Below are 20869 nucleotides of genomic sequence, written 5' to 3'. Positions count from 1 at the left end.
ACCTAGCAAAATAATGTAGGTTGACTTCGGTTTTACGGCGAGCTTCAGCTGTCTATAAGTTCCAATCTATTGTGCTTTTGAATTCATCATTCGTTGAAAACTAGCTGGAGTGTTTTGTAAGCCAAACGGCATCTTCATAATTTTCAACACATTTCCACGAATTTTAGTGTTAATAAGGGAGAATAGCATTAGATCAACTGTCAAAAATATTTTAAGGACCTTTGTGACATCTAGCAGTGTGTTAAGCGGACTTCTTTCGTTTTGCAGGTCAGCAAAAAGCACCAATCGATGGCGACGCCCCTGACCGAAGGCTACGCGGCGCATCTCAGCTCGCTAATGGCTCCGGGAGGATCGCGTCCCGCACAAGGCAACGCCCGCATGGTCATCCCGCGCGGTTGCTTTAACCTGCCCGGCCAGAACCAGTCCATTCGCAGGCGAAGGTTTGTTCCTGGCTAACTGTAACCCAAATGTCACCACCACCAAAACCAAAACCACTATCCGTCATCACTTCCCTTAAACCAAAATCACGACTACTACTGCAAGAAACCCTCGAGCAGACTTAAAGTAAAAGACAAACACGCACGCCAGTTTTGTATGTCGTTTTTAAACACGTGTGTTGCCAAACAACAATCAAATCTTTGAATTAACTAGGGATACAGGTTACCCGTTTCGTTGATCCTCACCTATATGTATGTGTTGTAATGAAGCACCCACAGCAGCAGTTGTTACAAATCCCATATACAGAAAGACACGCACAGTTTGTTAGTAGCCGACTTTTAACCTTGACCAAAATAAAAGCTTGTACGTGGCTTCCCTAACGATAGTTTGTGCCGCTACTCTGTGCCGTGCCAATGTGCCCCCACAAAAATCAAACCGTTCTTACTAAGCACTTCACTTGATGTTTTGGTGTATCCCTTAAATCCACCACATGACCACAGTTTAAATAAAAAACAAGTCCCCTATAAAGTGAAGACCTAAACTACCCACAAACCGAAAGAAACCAATAAATCAACCATACAATTTCCTTCAACAATCTTACTCCGACTCGGATCGAAACGCGCGTGTTTATTGACCATGGCTACGGAACGGATTGCAGCAACGAAACAGGCGTAGCGGTAACTTCATCACCGGTGCGCAGTGGATTCCTGAAACGTAAAACATATCTACACTGAAGTCTAAGCTCTTCGAGTTGTGCCGCCGGTGGACACAACCGAATGATGCCACCCCTATAATCTGAAGATGAAGTCCGACAAACTACAACAGCTAAATACAGTGTTGAAACTCAAGAACAAATGATGACACCCGATTCATTATTCCTGGGGCTCGTGGAAACCTCCGTGAATCGGCTAAGTAGACAAGTCAAGACTATTGGGAAGTGTGTGGTGACCCCGCTGCAAATTATGGTGTCCTGCTACGAGCGATATTTTGCATCTCCTCTCTTGGCAACCTTATCGATGTATTTAGCGCGTCTACCTACTAGTAGGAGTTCGCGTTTCTACAAGTTGTTCGTGCGTAGGTTGTCGTTCTTAGTATTATAGACTGTGGCTACAATACGAGCGCAGCGCAAATATCAAGGATAGCGGTTGGATTCTGTCACTTGGTAAGTTCCTACTAGTGGTTTCCTCTAGTTGTATCACTCAGAAATTGATGTCTCATCACAACCTGTTAGGCAAATTTGTTCGACTTCTCTCAGACAATGTCAATTTCACGCTTATTACTCTTTTACGTAGATTTTCAAATTTTCTTTCTTTTCCTTCACGAACAGGTACCTGGCTCAATGAAGACTGTCTCTTGAGAAAAAAAAAGTTGTTGAACGAACGCAACGTTCGAATCTTAGAGTTTACAATTTGTGGATGTAACGTGAAAGTGAGCATAACATTTAGTGAACAAAAATTCACAAAAAGAAACAAACATTACTTCCTCCCATTTACGAAGAATCAAAACAGAGGCAAGAGAGACAAAGAATATTCGTTATTGAATCTGATGTGTAGAGTTATTTATATTAGTAAAATGTGCGTTGGACTCTGTATAAGTATATTGTTAGATAAGCGATTTGATGTCAAAATTAGACCTATACAATGGACAGTAATTTAAGAAATCATTCAGAAAAGGGCAGGCAACAACACAATGTTGTAAAAATTATCTATCTACCTAGCAGTCGTACCACGCTACTGTTACGCGCCAATGGATGTTTGTTAAAATTTGAATACCCGAAAGCCAACTCAATGTGAAGGAAACTTTGCTATAAGTTAGAAACAAACAAAAACCTAAAACTGGATGGAACTAGAATCGTAACGCGGCAAAAGGAAACTTCAATCAAATATGACTTTTGCGTATCTTTATCGGGTCAGTGTGAAATATTTTTCTTTAAAAAAATAGAAAGCAAAAGGTTACATTAAGCACTGTCTTTTGAAAAAAAAAAACAAAAATGTGAGAATATTAGTAACCACGTTATGAGAAAAGAAAATGAGATATTCTAAATCACTGTTGTTAGTAGCATTTAAGGCGAAATGGGTAAAAGTAAAATCTCTGTAACGTTATTCACATTTAGTTCTATCGACTTAGGTTTCGGCATTTAGCGCGTAGTATTATTAGATAGTAGTACCTCTTATTTGCAATCTCAACACTGCACTGATATTATTATGAATACTCCTCGGTATGAATTTATTTGAAACATACGAATTTAAGTTACATTTTATAAACATATTTTCACTATTTAAAGGTTTAGTTTGAAATAAAGTTCAGGGTTGGTAGGTTTGAGTATTTTTTTGTCATTGATTTGCATTAAAATCATTATATTTTTCTCAAAGCAAACGTTTATTATACAAAATCAGTACATTGGGAGTGACGATCAATTTAAAGTGTTATTTACCCTTCTTAGTTTTTGCGGAACTTCGAATCTCAGTTTCAAACTTAATTCTTCTTCGATGTCTTATTAAAGTAAAAAAAATCTATTGTTTCGCTTTATTTTAAAACTGTGCGACCACTTCCAATGCACTTTTTTGTATAAAAACATTTAAAAACAACACAAAACATGAACTACGCTGAATGGACAATCCCTGTAGGCTTGAAGCAAACAGTTAAAACAGTAAAGAACATGTAAAAAGTTGATGATACAATTGAAATCAATCTACACTGCATAAAAAACAGGCAAGGATAAGGGCGAACGATTCGAAGTCTACTTATGGAAATAACTCAAAGTTGTTGAATTTTAGTGGTAATTTAAAGAGAAAAAAAACCCTAAACTAAAAAAAGCAGAAACTGCACTGTGTTACAATTGACGAGAAACATATTATTTTTCGCAAAGAAAATTAAAAAAAAAACAACAGCGCTGGAAGCAAAACTAAACTTATCACTTACACGAGCAAGTAACAAAATAACTCGAACATAACTAACTACCTAGTATCACTATCGTGCGGATCAATCTTTCGAAGGACGATATAAAATTTCGGGACGGACGAATTCCTCTAAGGAAGCGCAAACTAAATCTTTGAAACCAATCATGTGCAAACTATGCAAAAATGACGGCACATATTTTCATTTTCGGAAAGCATTTTACAAAACACTTCTTCTCTACCGACCACGTGGCTGCTGATGATTGGGGCAACTACCCTACTTCTATTGCGCGAATGGGTTGATGATTAGGTACCTATATTTTCTCGAAGAAATGAAACTCGGAAAAGTCTTTGTGTGTAGAGAGAATTATTCTCGAATGATAAACAAAACAAAAAAAAAACGGTAAACCGGTAACAGAATTGTATCAATATAATTGTTATAAACCACTGTGTGCAATAAAAAAAAGAATGTTTAGTGATCCGGTTGACTTAACTTTTTTCTACTTTGAAGAATCCATTAAATTTTGTCAAATTTTGTCGGCCTTCTTTTGTGTCCTTCTCTGATGATTCGATCTCTCGACCACCTCTTCGCGTAATTACTCGAGGTGAACAACTTAAGCATATCATGGACTCACGCCTATCACAATACACGCTTGAGATTTTACGTAACGAAACGGACGAATCATAAGGAAGACGTCATTTTTTTTTCCTTTGCTGTGTGTCACTCTCTAAAGTGACGGCTAAGACCATTTAGGTCTATCTTGCCGTGTCAGTTCTTGAGTTTTGATTCTCTGTAGATTTTTGATGTTATTGCTTGTGAGTTTCTTGTCTTGTTTTTTTAGAGTTTCTTTTTTGGGAATTTTGGTGTTTATTTGGTTGTGTATGGTTTTAAACCGCTATTTTGCTGTTTTTCAGAAATTCTACTACTTGTTAGAGTTAGACCTCACTCATTGTTTTCCTCAAGTATTTTTTCTAATGGTTTGCAGTACTCAAGTGTAGAGTATTGGCTTCTTTTCGTATTGAATCTTGGGCAGTCGTACAAGATGTGTTTCAAATTTTCTTCTTCATTGCAGGTTTCACATAGGCCATTATCTTCCCATCCAAATTTGGCTTTTCTTTCTTTCGTGAGCGTGTGTCCTGAGCGGATCCTTGAGATCGTACGGACTTTTTTTTTTTTTTTACTTTATTCCATTAAAAAAACCGAAGAAGTTTAAAAAAACTGTTGACGGCCCTATACGGTGTTACAATTCCAGTGTTGTGTGTGTTTGCTTAAAGCACTATGCTATCATTTTATTTTTAGATTCTTCCGGGTTTAGAAGTAGGTTTTTGAACCAGACGTGGGGAGATACGGTTTGGTGGAATTGGTAGTGAAATATTCCTTTCGACAACGATTGTTCTTGGTATAATAATTGCCATTCATTCCAGGTCTGTCTTTTTGCTGTAAGAAGCACGTCACCTAGTACCAGTGCCGTAAAATCTGTTTGTTCTTCCATTGTGGCTTGTACTGCAAGGTAATCGGCGATTTCGTTCCCGTTTATGCCTATATGGCTGGGAACCCATTGGATATAGATTGACGACGATTGGAAGCTCTCTAATCCTTTTCATGATCATCCATGCTAGAGAGTTCTGGTACCATTTGTCTCTATTGATTAGAATTTTGAAGGCACTGGCCGAGTCCGTAAAGATCACAGATTTTTGGTAGCCTTTCCTCTTTGCCAAATCTAGAGCACTTTTGATAGCTAGTAGTTCGGCATTTGTTATAGAGTAGTTCTCATTTATTTTGTCAGCTAGATTCTGTTTGTCGGTTTCGTCAAATATCCCTATGGCCACCCCGTGTATGTTTTTGGAAGCATTAGTGTAGATTTTATTATAGTTTTTGTATTTGGTGTGATACACTTCAAAAAATTTCTTTTTTCCAGGTTTCAGGCGATACATTTTCTTTCTTACTGTTGGTTTTTATGATAGTTGAGATATCGGGTTCTAGGAATCTTTTCCTCATCAGAAAGTTCCTTTCAGGGTCATCTGGATGGACCTGATCTACGAGATCTGAGTATTTTCTGGCAGTTTTAGTTAGGTATGAACCGTTGTCTACTTCGTTCTCAATTGCGTTGATTATAAATTTGTTTATTTGGTTGTTAGAGAATTTGCTCCTTAGGATTTCCCTTTTTGTAAGCCATTCTGCTCTTACTTGCATTGGCATCTGTCCCGTATCTGAGAGTATGACATTAATAGGGGTGTCTTTCAAGTAGCCCATGGCTGATCTTAAAAAGACGTTTTGAACTACTTCGATTTTCTGTAGGTTAGTTCTGGATGCTATCCCATAGATAGAGGACTCTTATTCTAATCTGCTACGAATAATTGAGTTTCCTACCCTGATTAGAGTTTCTTTGTTCGACCCCGAGCTTTTTCTTCCCAATAGTTTAATAATATTGAGTCTTTTGGATTTCTTCATCCTGACATGATCTATGTGTTTTCGGTGAGTGAGATTCCTATCTAGAACGTATCCAAGGTAGCAATGTGTGTTGTTTATATCTATTTTTTCTCCACATATTCTGCAAATCTGCAAATCGCAGGAGTTCGCAGTCCTCTGATGAAGCGGTGTGTAGATTTGTGGTATATATGTTGAAAAGTTGTGGAGACAGGGGACAACCTTGTGGTAGACCGTCACCTACTTCTTGTTGAAGAGTACCATCGTTGTATTCAAGAATCATTATTCTTTTTTTTAGGTAGTGACCAATCCAGGATACAATTTTAGGAGGGATTGTTAGACTTTCTAATTGATTCATCAGTAAATCTAATTTAACCGAGTCAAAGGCCGTCAATAAAGACGGCGATTACTTGCTGTTTTGTGGATTGAGCTTGTTTTATATAGTTGGTTAAATATTGTACACAGGTAATGGCAGAGCAGTCCTTTCTGAAACCGAAACTTAGCTTGGAAAGAGTGTTATGAATTGTCAATATTTCCTCTAGACGAGACTTAATCACTCCATTGATTAGTTTAAGGCAAGTACACATTAAAGCTATTGGTCTATACGACGATTCTTTGGTTGGATCGCTACCGGGCTTTTGAATAGGTCGAACTAATACTTTTCTCCAGCTGTCTGGGATGTTAACATTTACGAATATTTTGCTAAGCATTTCAAAGATTTTTAGTACAATGTTAGCGTCCAATACTTTTAGGAGTGCATAGGAAATATGGTCATGTCCCGGTGCTGAACTTTTCTTTTTCTTTTTCTGCTCTTAGGCGAGTTTTTCGTCTGTTATGGCCATTTCGTATCCTTCTAAGTGCGGGAGTGTAGTTGACTTAGGTGGGGTAATGTTGTTTACGAGTTTGTCAGCGAAGAAAAGGTCCATGAATTTCTGTCCTAGGTCTAAATTCTAGATTATTTTTGGGGATGTTTTTTGCGTGAGGGCTACATCTATTCCCCTCACGATGTTCCATAACTGTTTCGAGGGAGTTGTGTCGTCGATTGCTTCAGTTATTTTCCTATTGTATTTTCTTTTTGCTGTTCTAGCTATTCTTTTAAATTGTGCTCTTGACTTTTGTAGTAGCAAGTAATTATGTTCTGTCATTGCCCTATTATAATTTCTTAGGTCCTCTCGTTTTTTGTCGTAAGCTAATTGTAAATCTTTACTCCACCAGCGTTTAAGCCAATTCGATTTTTTATTCTTTACAATGTACTCTCCTGCTTTAATACCTTCTTCAAAAACCTGTTTCATTTCGCTCGGATCGTATATATATTGGGGGCGTATGCTGTTGATGTAATTCGTTGTTTTCTCTAGGTTTATTTTAAGTGTTGTTTTCTTCACCTTTATTGCATCGGTACTAACCTTCATCACGAGACTTAAGTGGTCACTTGTGACAGCCTGGTCATTTGTTTGCCACCTTGTTTCCATGCAAGTCCCGGAGTTGCTAGCGAGATGTCAATGGCTGCTGATCTTTTACCTGCCGAAGGGACTGTCGTGTGTGATCCATCGTTTAGTAGCACTAGTTGTGATCTTAGTATCTCATCAAATAAAATCCTTCCCTTGCTACAATTCGTTCCATCTGTTGGGTCCCAGGCCCGATGGTGTGCATTAAAGTCTCCTCCTATAATTTTTTCCCCCGGAATTTTGTCTATTTGGGCAAATAATAAAGGGATCTTAGAACAACATTCTCTTGTTTTCTCTGCGTTCGGCGGAACATAGACTGATATAAGTTTTAGTATTTTTATGCCGTACTTTATCTTCACCGCTACAGTTTCTATTGGTTCTAGGTTTCCAAGGTCTACGATCTCTCCTACCAGTGATTGCTCGAGGAGAATCGCTACTCCTCCGTATCCTTGGGTGCGACAATTTTGGAAAATTTGAAAGCCTTTTATTTTAAATCTTTCTTCTGTTTGATCCATATCTCCTGCAACGGTGCTCCTGAGACGTTGTTGTCGTGCATGAATTTGTATAGCTCAACTCTCGCCTCTATCTGCCTCAAACTTCGCACGTTCTGCTGCAGGAGATTGAATACCTTACACTCCACCGGGCTGTCTCGATTCTAGTTCATTTCTTTCTTGGTTTTGTTCTAGCAGTGATTGTATGTCTGCTGCTATCTCCAGTAGTAGAGCGTCTAGGAGAGTTTCGCTTTTTGATACCCTATTAATTATTTTGCTTTGAAGTCCCTGGAGTGGGGATATCCAGATGTTACCTCTGAGCTCAGTCATGAGGAACCTTCTGAGCTTCGCTATGAACCTTTCAAATTCGGTGGGATTAAAGGGATTTGCTGTAAGTCGAGTCTAAAAATTTGGTCTGTGGATTGGGTCAATAGGTTCATTCAAGTGAGTCACTATAGGCTCGGCTTCCTCCGAAGATTTGTATCTAGCTTGAGTGTTATGATGTCTTTTCCCTGAAAGTCGTTGAGTGGAGGTTGATGGGGATGTTGTTATGGAGTTTTCTGAGTCGTCATCTATTTCTTCTAAGGCTGTATATTTGTTCGAGGTTGCTATAAAATGTTCCTTCGCTTCGTAGTATGGAACTTGTTTATCTTTCATGATTCTTAGGATTCTCTGTCTCCTCTTTCTTTCCGGGCATGTTGCAGAATCTGACTGATGTTGGTTGGAGCAATTGGCACACTTGAGTGGTTTGGAGCATTCATCGCCGTGTTCCTTAGCTGCACAGTTCCGACATCCAGCGGCCGATCTGCATAGGTCTCTCTTGTGCCCATATCGCCTACATTTAGTGCATTGGCGAACTGGGAATATATAGATCTCACATCGAAAGTTACAACCGTATATTTTAACCTCCCTGGGTGCTTGCGTGCCTGAAACTGTAATTTTAAGGTTAGCGGTACTTACCAGCTGTTCTGAATTTTTGGACTTTCTTTGTATTCTTTCCACTTTAGTTATTTTGAACACACACGAGGTATTTTCGACCAGCTCCTTGTCTCCAAAATCCAATGGAACTCCTCTGACAAATATAACTCTAGTTCCGTTGGCCTCGGGTGGTGAAAATATTTTCAAATTGTGTTCTGTTAGGTTCAGCTTTTCAAACTTCTTCTTATTCTCCATTCCCGGGTCTATCTTATATCTGAATTTTCCCAATTTCGTCACGTCGGCTATTTCCAAAAGTCCTTTTCCTCTGAGTAGCTTCCCTATTTCGACTGGATGGGATGGGATTTTTTGTTCCTTGTTAATTGCCTCTAAGTACCAGAATCTATCTGGGCTTCCATTGACTGTGGGGTTTTGGGAACATTGGCTGTGGAGTTGTCCTTGCGATACCTCGAATAGGGATTGTCCCTCTTCTGAGACCGCTTTGGATGTTCTTTTGGGGATTGGTTGGATCGTTGGTTTTTGTGATCTGGTTATCACATTTCCTGATGTATTGCTAGTCCGGGTGCTCGCTCTCGTCGCCATTATGATCTCTTTGCCAAGATGGCGACTCCCTTAGCAGCGTCAAATTTTACTTTTCCAATTATCCGGAAAAGATAGGTTCGGTATTTCCGACTTTTAGTATAACTTTACGGAACTGTCTTTTATTTAACTTTTAATGGTAAATACGATGTGATTTAATCACTGCGAACTATGTCTTTTACAAAAAATCTTAGCGACCGATTTAATAGCGTACTGAGTTATCCGCCATGACAGGTTTTTTTTTCAGGAAGACGTCATTCTACACCAACTCAAACAACTCGCCGTCATCGATAGAAAAGTAACTGTCATACGCTCCTAGAATCTAGACCAAATCAGTGAAGCCCTGAAATAAAAGTGCGGCAGACTCCATGAGCTAGATGTAGAGATGTGGATGAACTCGGTTTGCCGTGGTATAGATGATCGAAAAAACGTAAACATTATGTGTATTACAGTGATGACGTCATAACATCATCGGGGCTGCAGTGCGTAATACAGTTTACTAGAAAAGTTGTCAAATTAACATGATTAAAGTACTATAATACTGAAAATAGTGAACGCTCGTATAAAAGGTGAAATTATATCCTTGTTGAGTGAATTTCCCATCTCAAAATGAGTATTGAATGGCTTTTTTCAGCGTGGTTCGGTCGTTACAGAACGCGTTTTTTTACCGTGGATTGTTCCGTCGTCGTGAAATAGTCATCTTAGAAGATCCTTTATTGTAATCGAGGGCGATGACTTCAACTGATCTCCAAGTTTGCATTTCTCTGTAGAAGTTCTTCGACCACTTGCTTCCGGTTCCTCACTTCAGCTCTGATGGAACGAGCAGACTCAGTTGGAGGGCAACGAACGGATGGCAAAGCTGAGAGAAAAAACGAAACATAAATAATATTGCGACAATGCCCTAAGTTAGAAATACTTACCAGATTTTATAAGAACCCTCCTTGCGTTTTCCATATAAACATTGACAAACTCCGTCAATTCGAAATGCTGGGAGCACACGTATATGCCGGATCCATCCTTACGGCCACAGAACGCGAGCCATTTTTTGCGTACCGCGGGTTCCTTCGGTAGCTGATGAAGACTCACTGCTCTATTTTGCTTCTTAGAGTCGACCTGCGAAATTTTGCAGGATTTTATGCAGCACTTGGTCATTTTTTCATTAAACAAAAGTTATCTAAATCAAAAACTCTTCCGTTATTTCAACCCAAACAACTCTTATGACGTCATTGATGCGAATCAGACCACATTGCATGCACACCAGTCTGAAGATACTGATGTATTCGTGACAGCATCAAAATATCTCCGCACCTTATGTAAAGCTCATGGCGGCAGACTGTCCCCGCGGAGTTCCAATCGAACTGTCAAAAGTCGTTCCAATCGAGCATAACCATTTTTACCATTTCAAATTAGTGGGAAGTATTGTAATCTGTGTGACAGTGATTTTCAATTTTTTAAGTGAAATTAATCAGGAATGCAGAGAAAATTCATTGGAGCAAAACGGAAAGAAGCACTTCATTTTTATTTCAACAATTGACACAACGGAGAACAAATTAAATAATATCCACAAAACGAAAATCAACTTCGAAATCTCCGACACTGCTGCACATCAACTAGAAGTCATGGGAATGTTTACATTATTGGCAGTGTTGAAAGATTACTGAAGCTTTTACAGCGCTGCCAAATCGGTGAGAAATTCAGTCTACCGCACTTTTACTGTAAGGCTTTAAGAATCAATCATTAATCCCTTTTCCTTTAGAACACACTTCACGTTTTAGCTCTTCTGTTATTATTAAGGGCGGTACATGCGACATTGCTACAAATTTTATGATAATGATAATAATTGGATGAAGCGAATCTGCAGACGAAGAGACGCTCAATAAAAGAAATAGTAATGCCCCACAAATCATAGACGGAATCAGATTTCATTTTGCATATATTATCAGCACAATAAAGATTAGGCCAACTTACATGTCTCTGGATGTTATCCCCTGATGTGGGCAGGTTGCCGTGTACACTTATAGGTTCTCATAGCAGACATTTGGGTATTCTATTGGTGGCCTAGATCGTCCTACTGCGCCTCCGGCACCTTCCGACGCCGTTCACCCTTCCGGAACTACTTCCTCGGCACACAGCAACTGGTTTTCGGAAATCACACAACCGGATGTTGTTTCCTTGGACTCGACACGTGAGTATGCTGGATAAATCCACATAAGCTTCCCGAGCCCGCTTTTCTAAGCCCTGGTGATTTTTATCGTCAGCTGGTCCGCTGGCTTCTACCGCAACTTCCGCTCCAACCCACTCTTTACGTAGAGACTCGCTAACTGGCCTAACGAACTATTTTTGGTGTGCTAGGACCCTGGACTTCCGGATTCTGATCCAACTGGCGCTGTTCCCGATGAACTTTCTTCTGACACGACTTGGCCTTATTAATGTATGTTGTCTACCGGAGGATACCAACCAGGTGTTCAGGAACCGGACCTCTGAAGCCTGGTGGCGTTTTGTTGCTCAGAAAGAATGCATTCCTAGGCGGTGGTCCCTCGTAGCGACGTTCGATTTGGGGCACCGAGGCTACCAACAGTAGCAGCTTTAAGAAAAATGCGCCAAGTAAAAGGTGATGGAGTACATCAAAGTAATCATTTAAATAAACAACACATGTCAGTTGGCGGGTATAAAAGGGGGAGAAATTATTCTAGTTTGTACCGTGTAATGGTAAATTCCTGGCCAAAAAAAAAACTAGTTTGTACCATTCAACAGAACAGTTGTTCTCTATTCTACAAGCACCTCAAAGAAATGGAATAGCGAAGCTCACTAACGGAAACTACGACTCCTGGAAGTTGGAGGTCGAATTCCTGCTGGTGAGGGAAGGTCTGGAGGTACATTTCGCCAGAGGTGAAACCGGAAGCTGCTGCCGACAATCGAAACGTTGCTGAACTGGCTGCCTGGAATGAAGGAGACCAGAGAGCACGGGCGACGATTGGGTTGCTGCTGAGTCGCAGCCAACACGGGCACATCCGGAATACTACCACGGCGAAGGATGTATGGGAGAATCTCAAGCGGCAACACGAAACTAAGACCCTTAGTTCCAAGGTCCATATCTTGAAGAAGATTTGCGACCTGAAATACGAAGAAGGTGATGACGTTGAGGAGCACTTACTCGAGTTCGAGAGCCTTTTTGAGAAGTTGGCGAATGCTGGAACCGTTCTGGCTGATGATCTGCAGGTGATTTTGGTTTTCCGTAGCCTACCAAGTACCTCCGATGCCCTGACGACGACTTTGGAGAATCGGTCAGCTGAAGAGTTGACACTAGCTTTGGTGAAGGACAGGATTATCAACGAGGTCCAGAAACGTCGTGAAGCTGTTACGGTTGGTCCATCGGTCCTGAAGGTGCAGACCAAAAGTCGTGGCTCAAAATCAAGAAGGACGGCACGCACAAAAATCGAGCGAAGTTGTTTTCCAAGGCAACTGAGAAGGCAAAATATATTTCGACTGGCAACGAAAATTTTGCGTTTTCCATACGGGGTGTCCGGAATTGGATCGTCGATTCGGGTGCAAGCTCGCACATGTGTGCCGAATAGAATCTGTTCCATGAGATGGAGTCGAACCAAAGTATTCCGAGGACAGTGACGGTTGCTGATGGCAAGCAAGCAGTGGTCGAAGGAGTTGGCTCATGCAAAATCCTTTGCTATAGTAGCAAAGGTACCGAAAATACTTTGACGTTGGGCGTAGTTCTCTACGTTCCTGATCTCCATATGAACCTGGTTTCGGTAGGCAAGCTTGAGCAGAAAGGGGTCGAGGTATTCTTCAATCAAGACAGTTGCACCATTCCGAAAAATAGTCGTATCGCAACCACGGCTCAACATAGAAACACATCCAGATGGTGGAACGGGTGAATGCAGTCTCGAACCAGTGCAGCAAGAAAAATTGCGTTCATGAATGGCTTCGCAAGTTGGGTCATCGAAACATTGACGACATCAAGCGGTTGGCGAATCTGAGTTCTGGCATGGAGGTACTTGCGAGGTTTGTTTCGGCGGCAAAATGGCGAGGCTACCGTTTCCCAAGAAGACGCAGAGGTCATCGGAACAAATTCTGGATCTGGTTCACAGCGATTTGTGTGGGCCAACGAACACGGCGACGCCTGCAGGACGACGATACCGCCTTACTCTTATCGACGATTACAGCCGCTACACTAAGCTGTATTTTCTGAGTAAGAAGTCTTGTAGCTCGCGGTTGCTCAGCGGGTGGGTGGTTTTTGTTTGTGGGTGGATTTGGGTGAAATGAGTGGGACTCAGGGTCGGACTTTCTACGGTTGTCACTTGCAGGGCTACTTTCTCCCTTGAGACACTCAGATAGAGATGTCCAAGAGGCGGGATGGCAAACCTGTGCTACATATGCGAGTGGTACCTCGCATGTTACCAACCGTTGCCGGACGAGATAAACCCGAAAGACCAAAGTGCAAGCAATTTGTTGGAACACCTCCGAGGGAGGCATGGGATAAAACGTTATTTCGATAGCAAACTAATTGTGGCTGTAAATCCAACTAAAAATAACTAGACAGGAGGGCTGATTTTGGACATTACAAAGCGCTTATTTATTAATGGCATGGGCCCTAAACCTGAGACGTCACTGTCGTTATATACTTGCTGTTTGGTGTAGTTTCCAAGCTCTGACCTACGGGTCGGAAATTTTCCACTTCGAACGGGCAGCTACCTTGGCGATTACACACCAGTTTCGGCGTCCCGAAACGGTGTTGTTTTTCAGCTGATGTCAACGGTGTTCCGTTTCGATGAAAGTTGAACCGAGGTGAGGTTAGGTTCACTTTAGGACTTGTAGCTTCTTGTCCTGGCGAAGACCTTTTTGGTTTTTGGTCTCGACGGCTGCCCAACGAGGTCGATCTGGAGCTTGACCGGAAATATAAAAAGAAAAAGGTCCTCTGGACCTGACAGAGCAATTACTACACCTGTGACGTCATATTTGTGACCACATGTTTTTCATACAATTATTTTCACAATTACTACAAATTTACATTTTACAATTTTTTTACCTTTTTCTTTAGAGCAAGTTCAATGGTGTTGGGAAAAAGTGGTAGGAACTTTGAAGTCTGTAGCACAGATGGGAATTTTTCTATCGTGAAATATAGACCAAAAATGTCCACCGGTGTGATAGAATACGAAGGTATAAAATCGAAAGCAACCAGCGATGCCAAGAGAATTTGCTTTTCAGTAATTTTACAGATTTTTTTGTATTTTGAATTCACCGTTTGAAAATTGAAATCAAATTCATTTTACTTGATCATCAACTTGAAATAGTAGTGTCAATATGAAAATTTTATTATTTATATGAATAAATAAGTATTGTTTAAGTTATAATGCATTCCAATATTAAACTGTATTCTGCAGAATTAGGAGTTTTGTATTAGAGTGCATTTGATTACACGAGTTGATCAAGTTTTTGAACTCTTCCTAAAACTTTAATTTTCAAAGTGATAATTAAGTATGTTACAAATAAAAAGTATAGGTATTTCAGACACAAGCCAAATTTTACTTCCGATTCGACGCCTACGTTTGATCTGATTGACACTTGTCGAATTAATAGCGAGGGTTCCGTTTTCTAAAGATGATGGATCCATTAAAGACGGCGTTCCGAACTTGTTACCGGACATTCCGACGGAATATCTTTTTCAAATAAAAAAGCGAAACAATTTCCTACTCCCGAAAATCGCTCAAACAAAACAGACAGAATTTATTTATTCACCCAGCTATTTGGCATCTCTGCGCCTCAAAATGTATTCGATTGGCAAGGGCATGAAAAAAATTGGCTGTAAGTTTTAAAGAGCTTATTAACTTCATTGCAATTCGTATCAATTCATGTGATAAAATATTTTTTTAAAAAAAGAAAATTTCACTTTATGTTAAAATCCTGAAATGGCTCAATTTCCTTTATTTTCCCCTCAATTGAGGTTTTGAGCATAAGATAGATGGCAGCACCGAAGCGTTTAATGCACGAATACTGTATTGCAACGCCGACTCTATCACTCGGTTCGGTGTTGCAAAACATCGTGTTTTTCTATCACCCTCAGCCAAAAAGTGTTATACGATGCAAATTTTGCAGCGCGAAACTGTTCGAATATCAGATTTTTCCAACACCGGTGGACGGCAAATGTGTTGTGATGTGTTGTAAACCATCGAAATTCCCAACTCCATCTCAACCAGTGAACTTGCTCTTAGTACAGTCCCCCCACAATCATTAGTCACTTAACGTATCATTTCACCACAAAATGTTCGTTCATTCGGGTGTTAGTGGACCAAACATCAAGCTTTGCATGAATTTCAGTCATTAAATACTTCCTCTTTGATTTCAAATATGTTTTTGTTTTTAATTTGGTTAAAAAATTGCATAATTTACTGAAACAATCAGCGTTTTTCAAAACCACAATTATGGGTCAAAATTGCAGCTTGTAACAATTATTAGTCAAATTGCCCACAATTATTAGTCACATAGAAGTCCATGGCAACACCCGAATATCAACATGAAAATCAACAAGTTTCTGGAAAACATTCAGGGGCATTCTTTGCTAGTATACGTTCAAGGGGCAATTGGGTTGAGCTATAGCAACCAAGAAATGTTTTGTTTTGCTTGTGAAAAAGTGACCCATGATTGTGTGGAACTTGGTGGATTCTGTAACAATTATGGGTCACTTTTATTTTGCTAAATATTATTGAATTTTCGCATTTCATTCGCTCAGTTTTATTTGGAGAATGAAAACTCTTCTTTTGTGCTTATATGGGACCAATTCATTTGGTTGGAATCTTTGAAATACCCGCATAAGGGGCTTAACGGTTTAAGATGTCAACCTTATAGCATAGGAATTTTATGCGATAGTTCCACAGCTTATAGTTTACTTTTGATAGAAAGTATTCAAACAGCAATTTTACTGTAATCAAACGCACGAATAATATTTTGAATGCATTTTGATGATATTGTCGATTAACTAAAAATAATAATATGATATAATTTCTTTTGGTTTAGTAGATATTAGCAGTTCTAATGATCGGTGACTAATAATTGTGTGTGACCCATGATTGTGGGGGGACTGTATCTGGTTTTAATATGTTTCGTTGTATCTTCGTTGTGACGTTTCACGATTTTAAGCTGTTCAATTACAATAAACATTACTTATAAAAACATATCACCACATGGTTTTTAACTTTTCTTTTAAAAGCAGTTTTACCTTTAAATACACACAACGATTCAAGGTCTTTTTAATTTGTTGTTTTAACACATTTTAACGACGGTTTTAGCTGTTTAATACAAACACATAATTCAGTTTAGTTTATGTCAAAGTACCGCATGTTACTTTCATACGTACTATTTTTGTTAACAACTTTTGTGTATTTAACTTTTCGTTTTCCGTTTTCTTCTGTGATAACTTTTTATTTGTGAACGTCTCGTTTTTTGTATAGCTTTTATCCTGTAATTTTAGTTAAATATATTTAGTATTCATTACACCACTTTTAAATCAACTTTTACTTTTTAAACTAAGACACGGCGCGCACTTCTTAGCTCTACGGCGTTCACCAACGGAAAGAGCTTGCACTTGCTAGGTCGATAAAATGAACAAATTCTATATACACCTTCATCCGACCGTCGCACGGAAACACGTCAGCAACTTTATTGGACGTGCGCGACGTTGATTGGGTGATAACACTGATAACACTTCCTCGCAAAAGCACAAGTGTGTTCATCCGACGCCCATGGGCCTCTCCCGCGAGAGAAGTGGCTGCGTGCCGATAGGGTAAGGAGGTAAAATGGAAGGAATCCTCTGTAAGCTGAGGTAACTCGCTAAGTGAGCTAGCGGTGTTTGTTGACATTTTTAAATCAGGGTTGTAGGTCAAAATTGGGTAAAGTGTCGAAGATACTTTAATGGATTGTAACGAACGGTTACAGTCTGGAACGTTGGAAGCTGTCCAAGATTTTGTCCGTGAGACGAAGACGCAATTCGGCCGGCCGCCGAAGGTGATCAGGTCCGATCAAGGTGGCGAGTACCGAGGGCATGCGATGGCTAAGTTCCTCAAAAGCGAAGGAATCCTGCAGCAGTTTACAACGGCATACACTCCTCAACAGAACGGTATGGCGGAGCAAAAGAACCGTTCGCTGGTCGAGATGGCGAGGTGTGTGCTCCTGAAAGCTGGCATAGAGTGCCGTTACTGGGATAAGGCCATCAACACGGCCAATTATCTCCAGAACAGGTTACCAACAAAATCGATCCGTGAGACGCCATACGAACTGTGGCATGGAAGCAAGCCTGATGTGAAGCATCTGCAAGTTTTTGGTACAGATGCGCTTGTGCTGATCCCGAAAGAAACCAGATCAAAATTGGAGCCCAAAGCGAAAAAGTTGACATTTGTTGGCTACACCCATAGAAGAGGTTGCAAAAATCCAATGCCTTTTTAGCAAATCTCTGTGCCGATAATGCTCTGAAATGTGCACTGTGCCGAAGACGGTATGTTTGAAAAACCGTAACTGGCATAAGGACTCGGCTCCCAACCAAAATGATGACCACTACATTCAAGCGAAACAAGAAAAACATTTTATGGGATTTCCTTCCTATTGGATAATTCATCCCAGAAACAAGAAAATAAAAATTAAAACCACAGCGCTGTAGTGAGAATCGAACTCACATCACCAATTGTATCGTCTTGCCAGTCCGACATTCTGACCAGTGTACTATTCGAGCTTCATGCAGGACGAGGTATATTTGTCATAGGCTTTCTGTTACCGATCAATCACAAAAAACGTACAACAGCGGCTTCCCGGCGTTTGGCCTCCTTTCAATGCATTCCTTTGCCTTAAGATGGAAACGGGAAAGGGAACGGGAGTGAAGGAACGGGAAACCCATTGAATGAGAACTGTGCTTTGCTTTCTGCCTGCTATTACATACACACGCTACATATACACAGCTGCTAAAGCCGGGCAGCTTGGCCGGTGTTGTTTGCCTGTGAATTGAAGGAATGCTTTTGTTGTTGCTTTTGCTACATACACACGCACAGTGCTCGGTTCGCTGGCTGCCTGGTGTTGGCCGGTATTTATTTCCATCCTTCTTCGGCTTGTGATGCGATGGGGAGGGACGCGAAAACGTTTTTATTTTGTTTCATTCAGACATACGCAATTCGGTTGCGCTGGGAGGTTAATGCCGGTGGGCGCAAATCGAATCAGTGCCGGTCGCGTTATCTTCTTGTACCAATGATGCTATGAAATTGACTACACGCCATTGGCATAGAGGCTGAATTTTGGGTGTACTCTCAGCAACACAAAGCGTGGCGTTTCTAAAAAAACTAAAAAGGTGGTCTTTAGCAGAGTTATCCGGTTCCTTACGACACAAGATGGTTCTTCGAAGAGGCTGGAATCAGAGAAAACCGAGGTCCAAGAGTTGCCACCGATGGTCCTCAATCCAATTGACACCGTAGAACAACGCATCGATGAAGATAACGATTTTCGAGGTTTTAGTGATACCGATGGCGACGGTGATGGTCCGCTTGCAGACGAGAATGGCCAAACTCAGGAGGAGCAACTTGACGTTCAGGTGGAGCCACTCGAACTTGAGGAGGAGCAACCGAAATCTACTGAAAAGGTTGTGAACAGCAGAAAGCGGCGTTCCGAACGTTCAACAAAGGGTATCCTACCGAAGCGGTTTCGAGTGGTGGTCGCTCAAGAATCGTCGACTGATCCCAAGAACTATCAGGAAGCCTTGGGTGGTCCGAACCGAGAACTCTGGAAAGCAGCCATATCCGACGAACTCAAATCACTACATCATAACGGTGTCTGGGTATTTGCTGCTTAACCTCCCGGGAAAAAGGTCATTGGTTGTCGATGGATCTTTAAGAGGAAGGAAGACGAGTTCGGAAGGACGATCCGGTACAAGGCCCGTTTGGTGGCACAAGGTTTCAATCAACGCCAAGGTTTGGATTACGACGAGGTTTTTGCTCCGGTAGTTAAGCAAGCTACGTTACGCTTACTACTGACCATTGCTGCTTGTCGCGGAATGCTGGTGAAACACGTGGACGTGAAGACGGCCTATCTAAACGGTGATTTAGATGAAACCATCTACATGAAGCCCCCGCCTGGTGTATCTGCTGCAAAGGGACAAGTGTGCCATCTGCTTAAAAATCTTTACGGTTTAAAGCAGTCGGCACGAATGTGGAACCTCAAGCTGGACGATGTGATTCGGAAAGCTGGATTCAAACCGTCGGAAGCGGATCCGTGCCTCTATGTTCGGAATCAAAACGGGAAGCTGGCCTACATCATCGTATATGTGGACAATATGTTGGTCGCAACATCCAGCGAAGCCGAGTATCAACAGATCTTCAAATATTTGGAAACGAATTTCCAAGTAACGTCCCTTGGAGATGTGAAGCAGTTCCTTGGTATCCAGGTGGTCCGATCAGGGAAAGGTTTCGATTTGGGTCAAAAGGCATACATTCAACAACATAAGCGATGCGAAAGGGTAAAAAATTCCGATTGATCCCGGCTACATACAACAGGAGGAGGAGACGGAGGATCTTCCTAATTCCGATCAATATCAGAGCCTCGTTGGAAGTTTGCTGTATCTGGCGGTGAACACGCGGCCAGACATCGGGATTTGCGCATCGATTCTTGGATGGAAGGTGTCAAAACCAACCAAGGCGGACTGGAAATCCAACTCAGGTTACCTTTTAAGGCTCGGTGGCGGTACCATTCTGTGGGGAGCCAAGAAACAAACGTGCGTGGCTCTTTCTTCAACCGAAGCGGAATACATATCCATTGCTCAAAGCTGCCAGGAACTACTGTGGTTGCGGAAACTGCTTCTTCATTTCGGAGAAACGGTGAAAGGTCCAACCCGAATGAAGGAAGACAATGAGAGCTGCATCAAATTGGTGACCGGAAGTAGCGGAAAAAGGTCCAAACACGTGGAAACCAAGTTCCACTTCACCAAGAACTTGGCGGAACGAAAGGCGATCTCTCTTGAGTATTGTCCAACAGAACTGATGCTGGCGGACATCTTGACGAAACCGTTGAACCGTGTCCGTTTGGAACAACTGCGAGCGAAGATTGGACTCCAACCAACATGTGCTGAGGAGGAGTGATGGAGTACATCAAGGTAATCATTTAAATGAACAACACATGTCAGTTGGCGGGTATAAAAGGGGGACAAATTAAGAAATAGAATTATATTGTGTTGTGTGGTGGCGGCTTATAGAATACTACCACTGGGATACTGGTCCACGTCGTAAAAGGCGACTTATCCAGTACTTCCCATATGCGTTAGTCATTCTTCAAATGCGACTATCACATTGGGAGGGGGGAACCTTGGCTTGGTTCCAAGCCAAGTTTCTTCAGGGAGGATTCACCAATTGTGCTTATTGCTATTATTGCGCATGCACGAGTTGTATTCTCCTAAATTTTGTAAACACCCGCTTCAAGGTGGTTCTGTGCCTGCGGGCCCCAAAGTGGGGGTAGGAGGGTGTATAATAATCCTATCTTAAGCAGAACGTTGTTAAGGTCTGCACTATAGCCAGGCACTGGTGCAAAGGGCCGTATTTTTCCTGGCAACTCGTGGGATTCAGATTATACACACGATTTTAAAATTTTCATCCTGTATGGGATACCCCGCTTCACGCG

The 20869-nt window shown here is 41.2% G+C and overlaps 1 protein-coding gene across 7 annotated transcripts in view; it reads left to right on the top strand.

Moving 5' to 3' along the window:
* LOC129739384 (protein retinal degeneration B) overlaps positions 1-3814 on the top strand; it is a 134698-nt gene extending 130884 nt beyond the window's left edge. For 6 of the 7 annotated variants that reach the window (XM_055730809.1, XM_055730808.1, XM_055730810.1 and 3 more), the window contains 3 exons: positions 268-440; positions 1097-1600; positions 1766-3814. In XM_055730809.1, the coding sequence (XP_055586784.1) occupies positions 268-440; positions 1097-1172 (249 nt within the window). In that variant the 3' untranslated portion in view covers positions 1173-1600; positions 1766-3814. Of the gene's footprint in view, positions 1-267; positions 1601-1765 lie in introns of all 7 variants that reach the window. The other variant, XM_055730813.1, reaches the window with a different exon arrangement.
* The last annotated feature ends 17055 nt before the right edge of the window (positions 3815-20869 follow it).

Source organism: Uranotaenia lowii, chromosome 1 (assembly GCF_029784155.1).
Source record: "Uranotaenia lowii strain MFRU-FL chromosome 1, ASM2978415v1, whole genome shotgun sequence".
Classification (NCBI taxonomy): domain Eukaryota; kingdom Metazoa; phylum Arthropoda; class Insecta; order Diptera; family Culicidae; genus Uranotaenia; species Uranotaenia lowii.
Note: the sequence above shows the minus strand (reverse complement) of the source record. Positions and strands in the feature narration are given on the sequence as shown.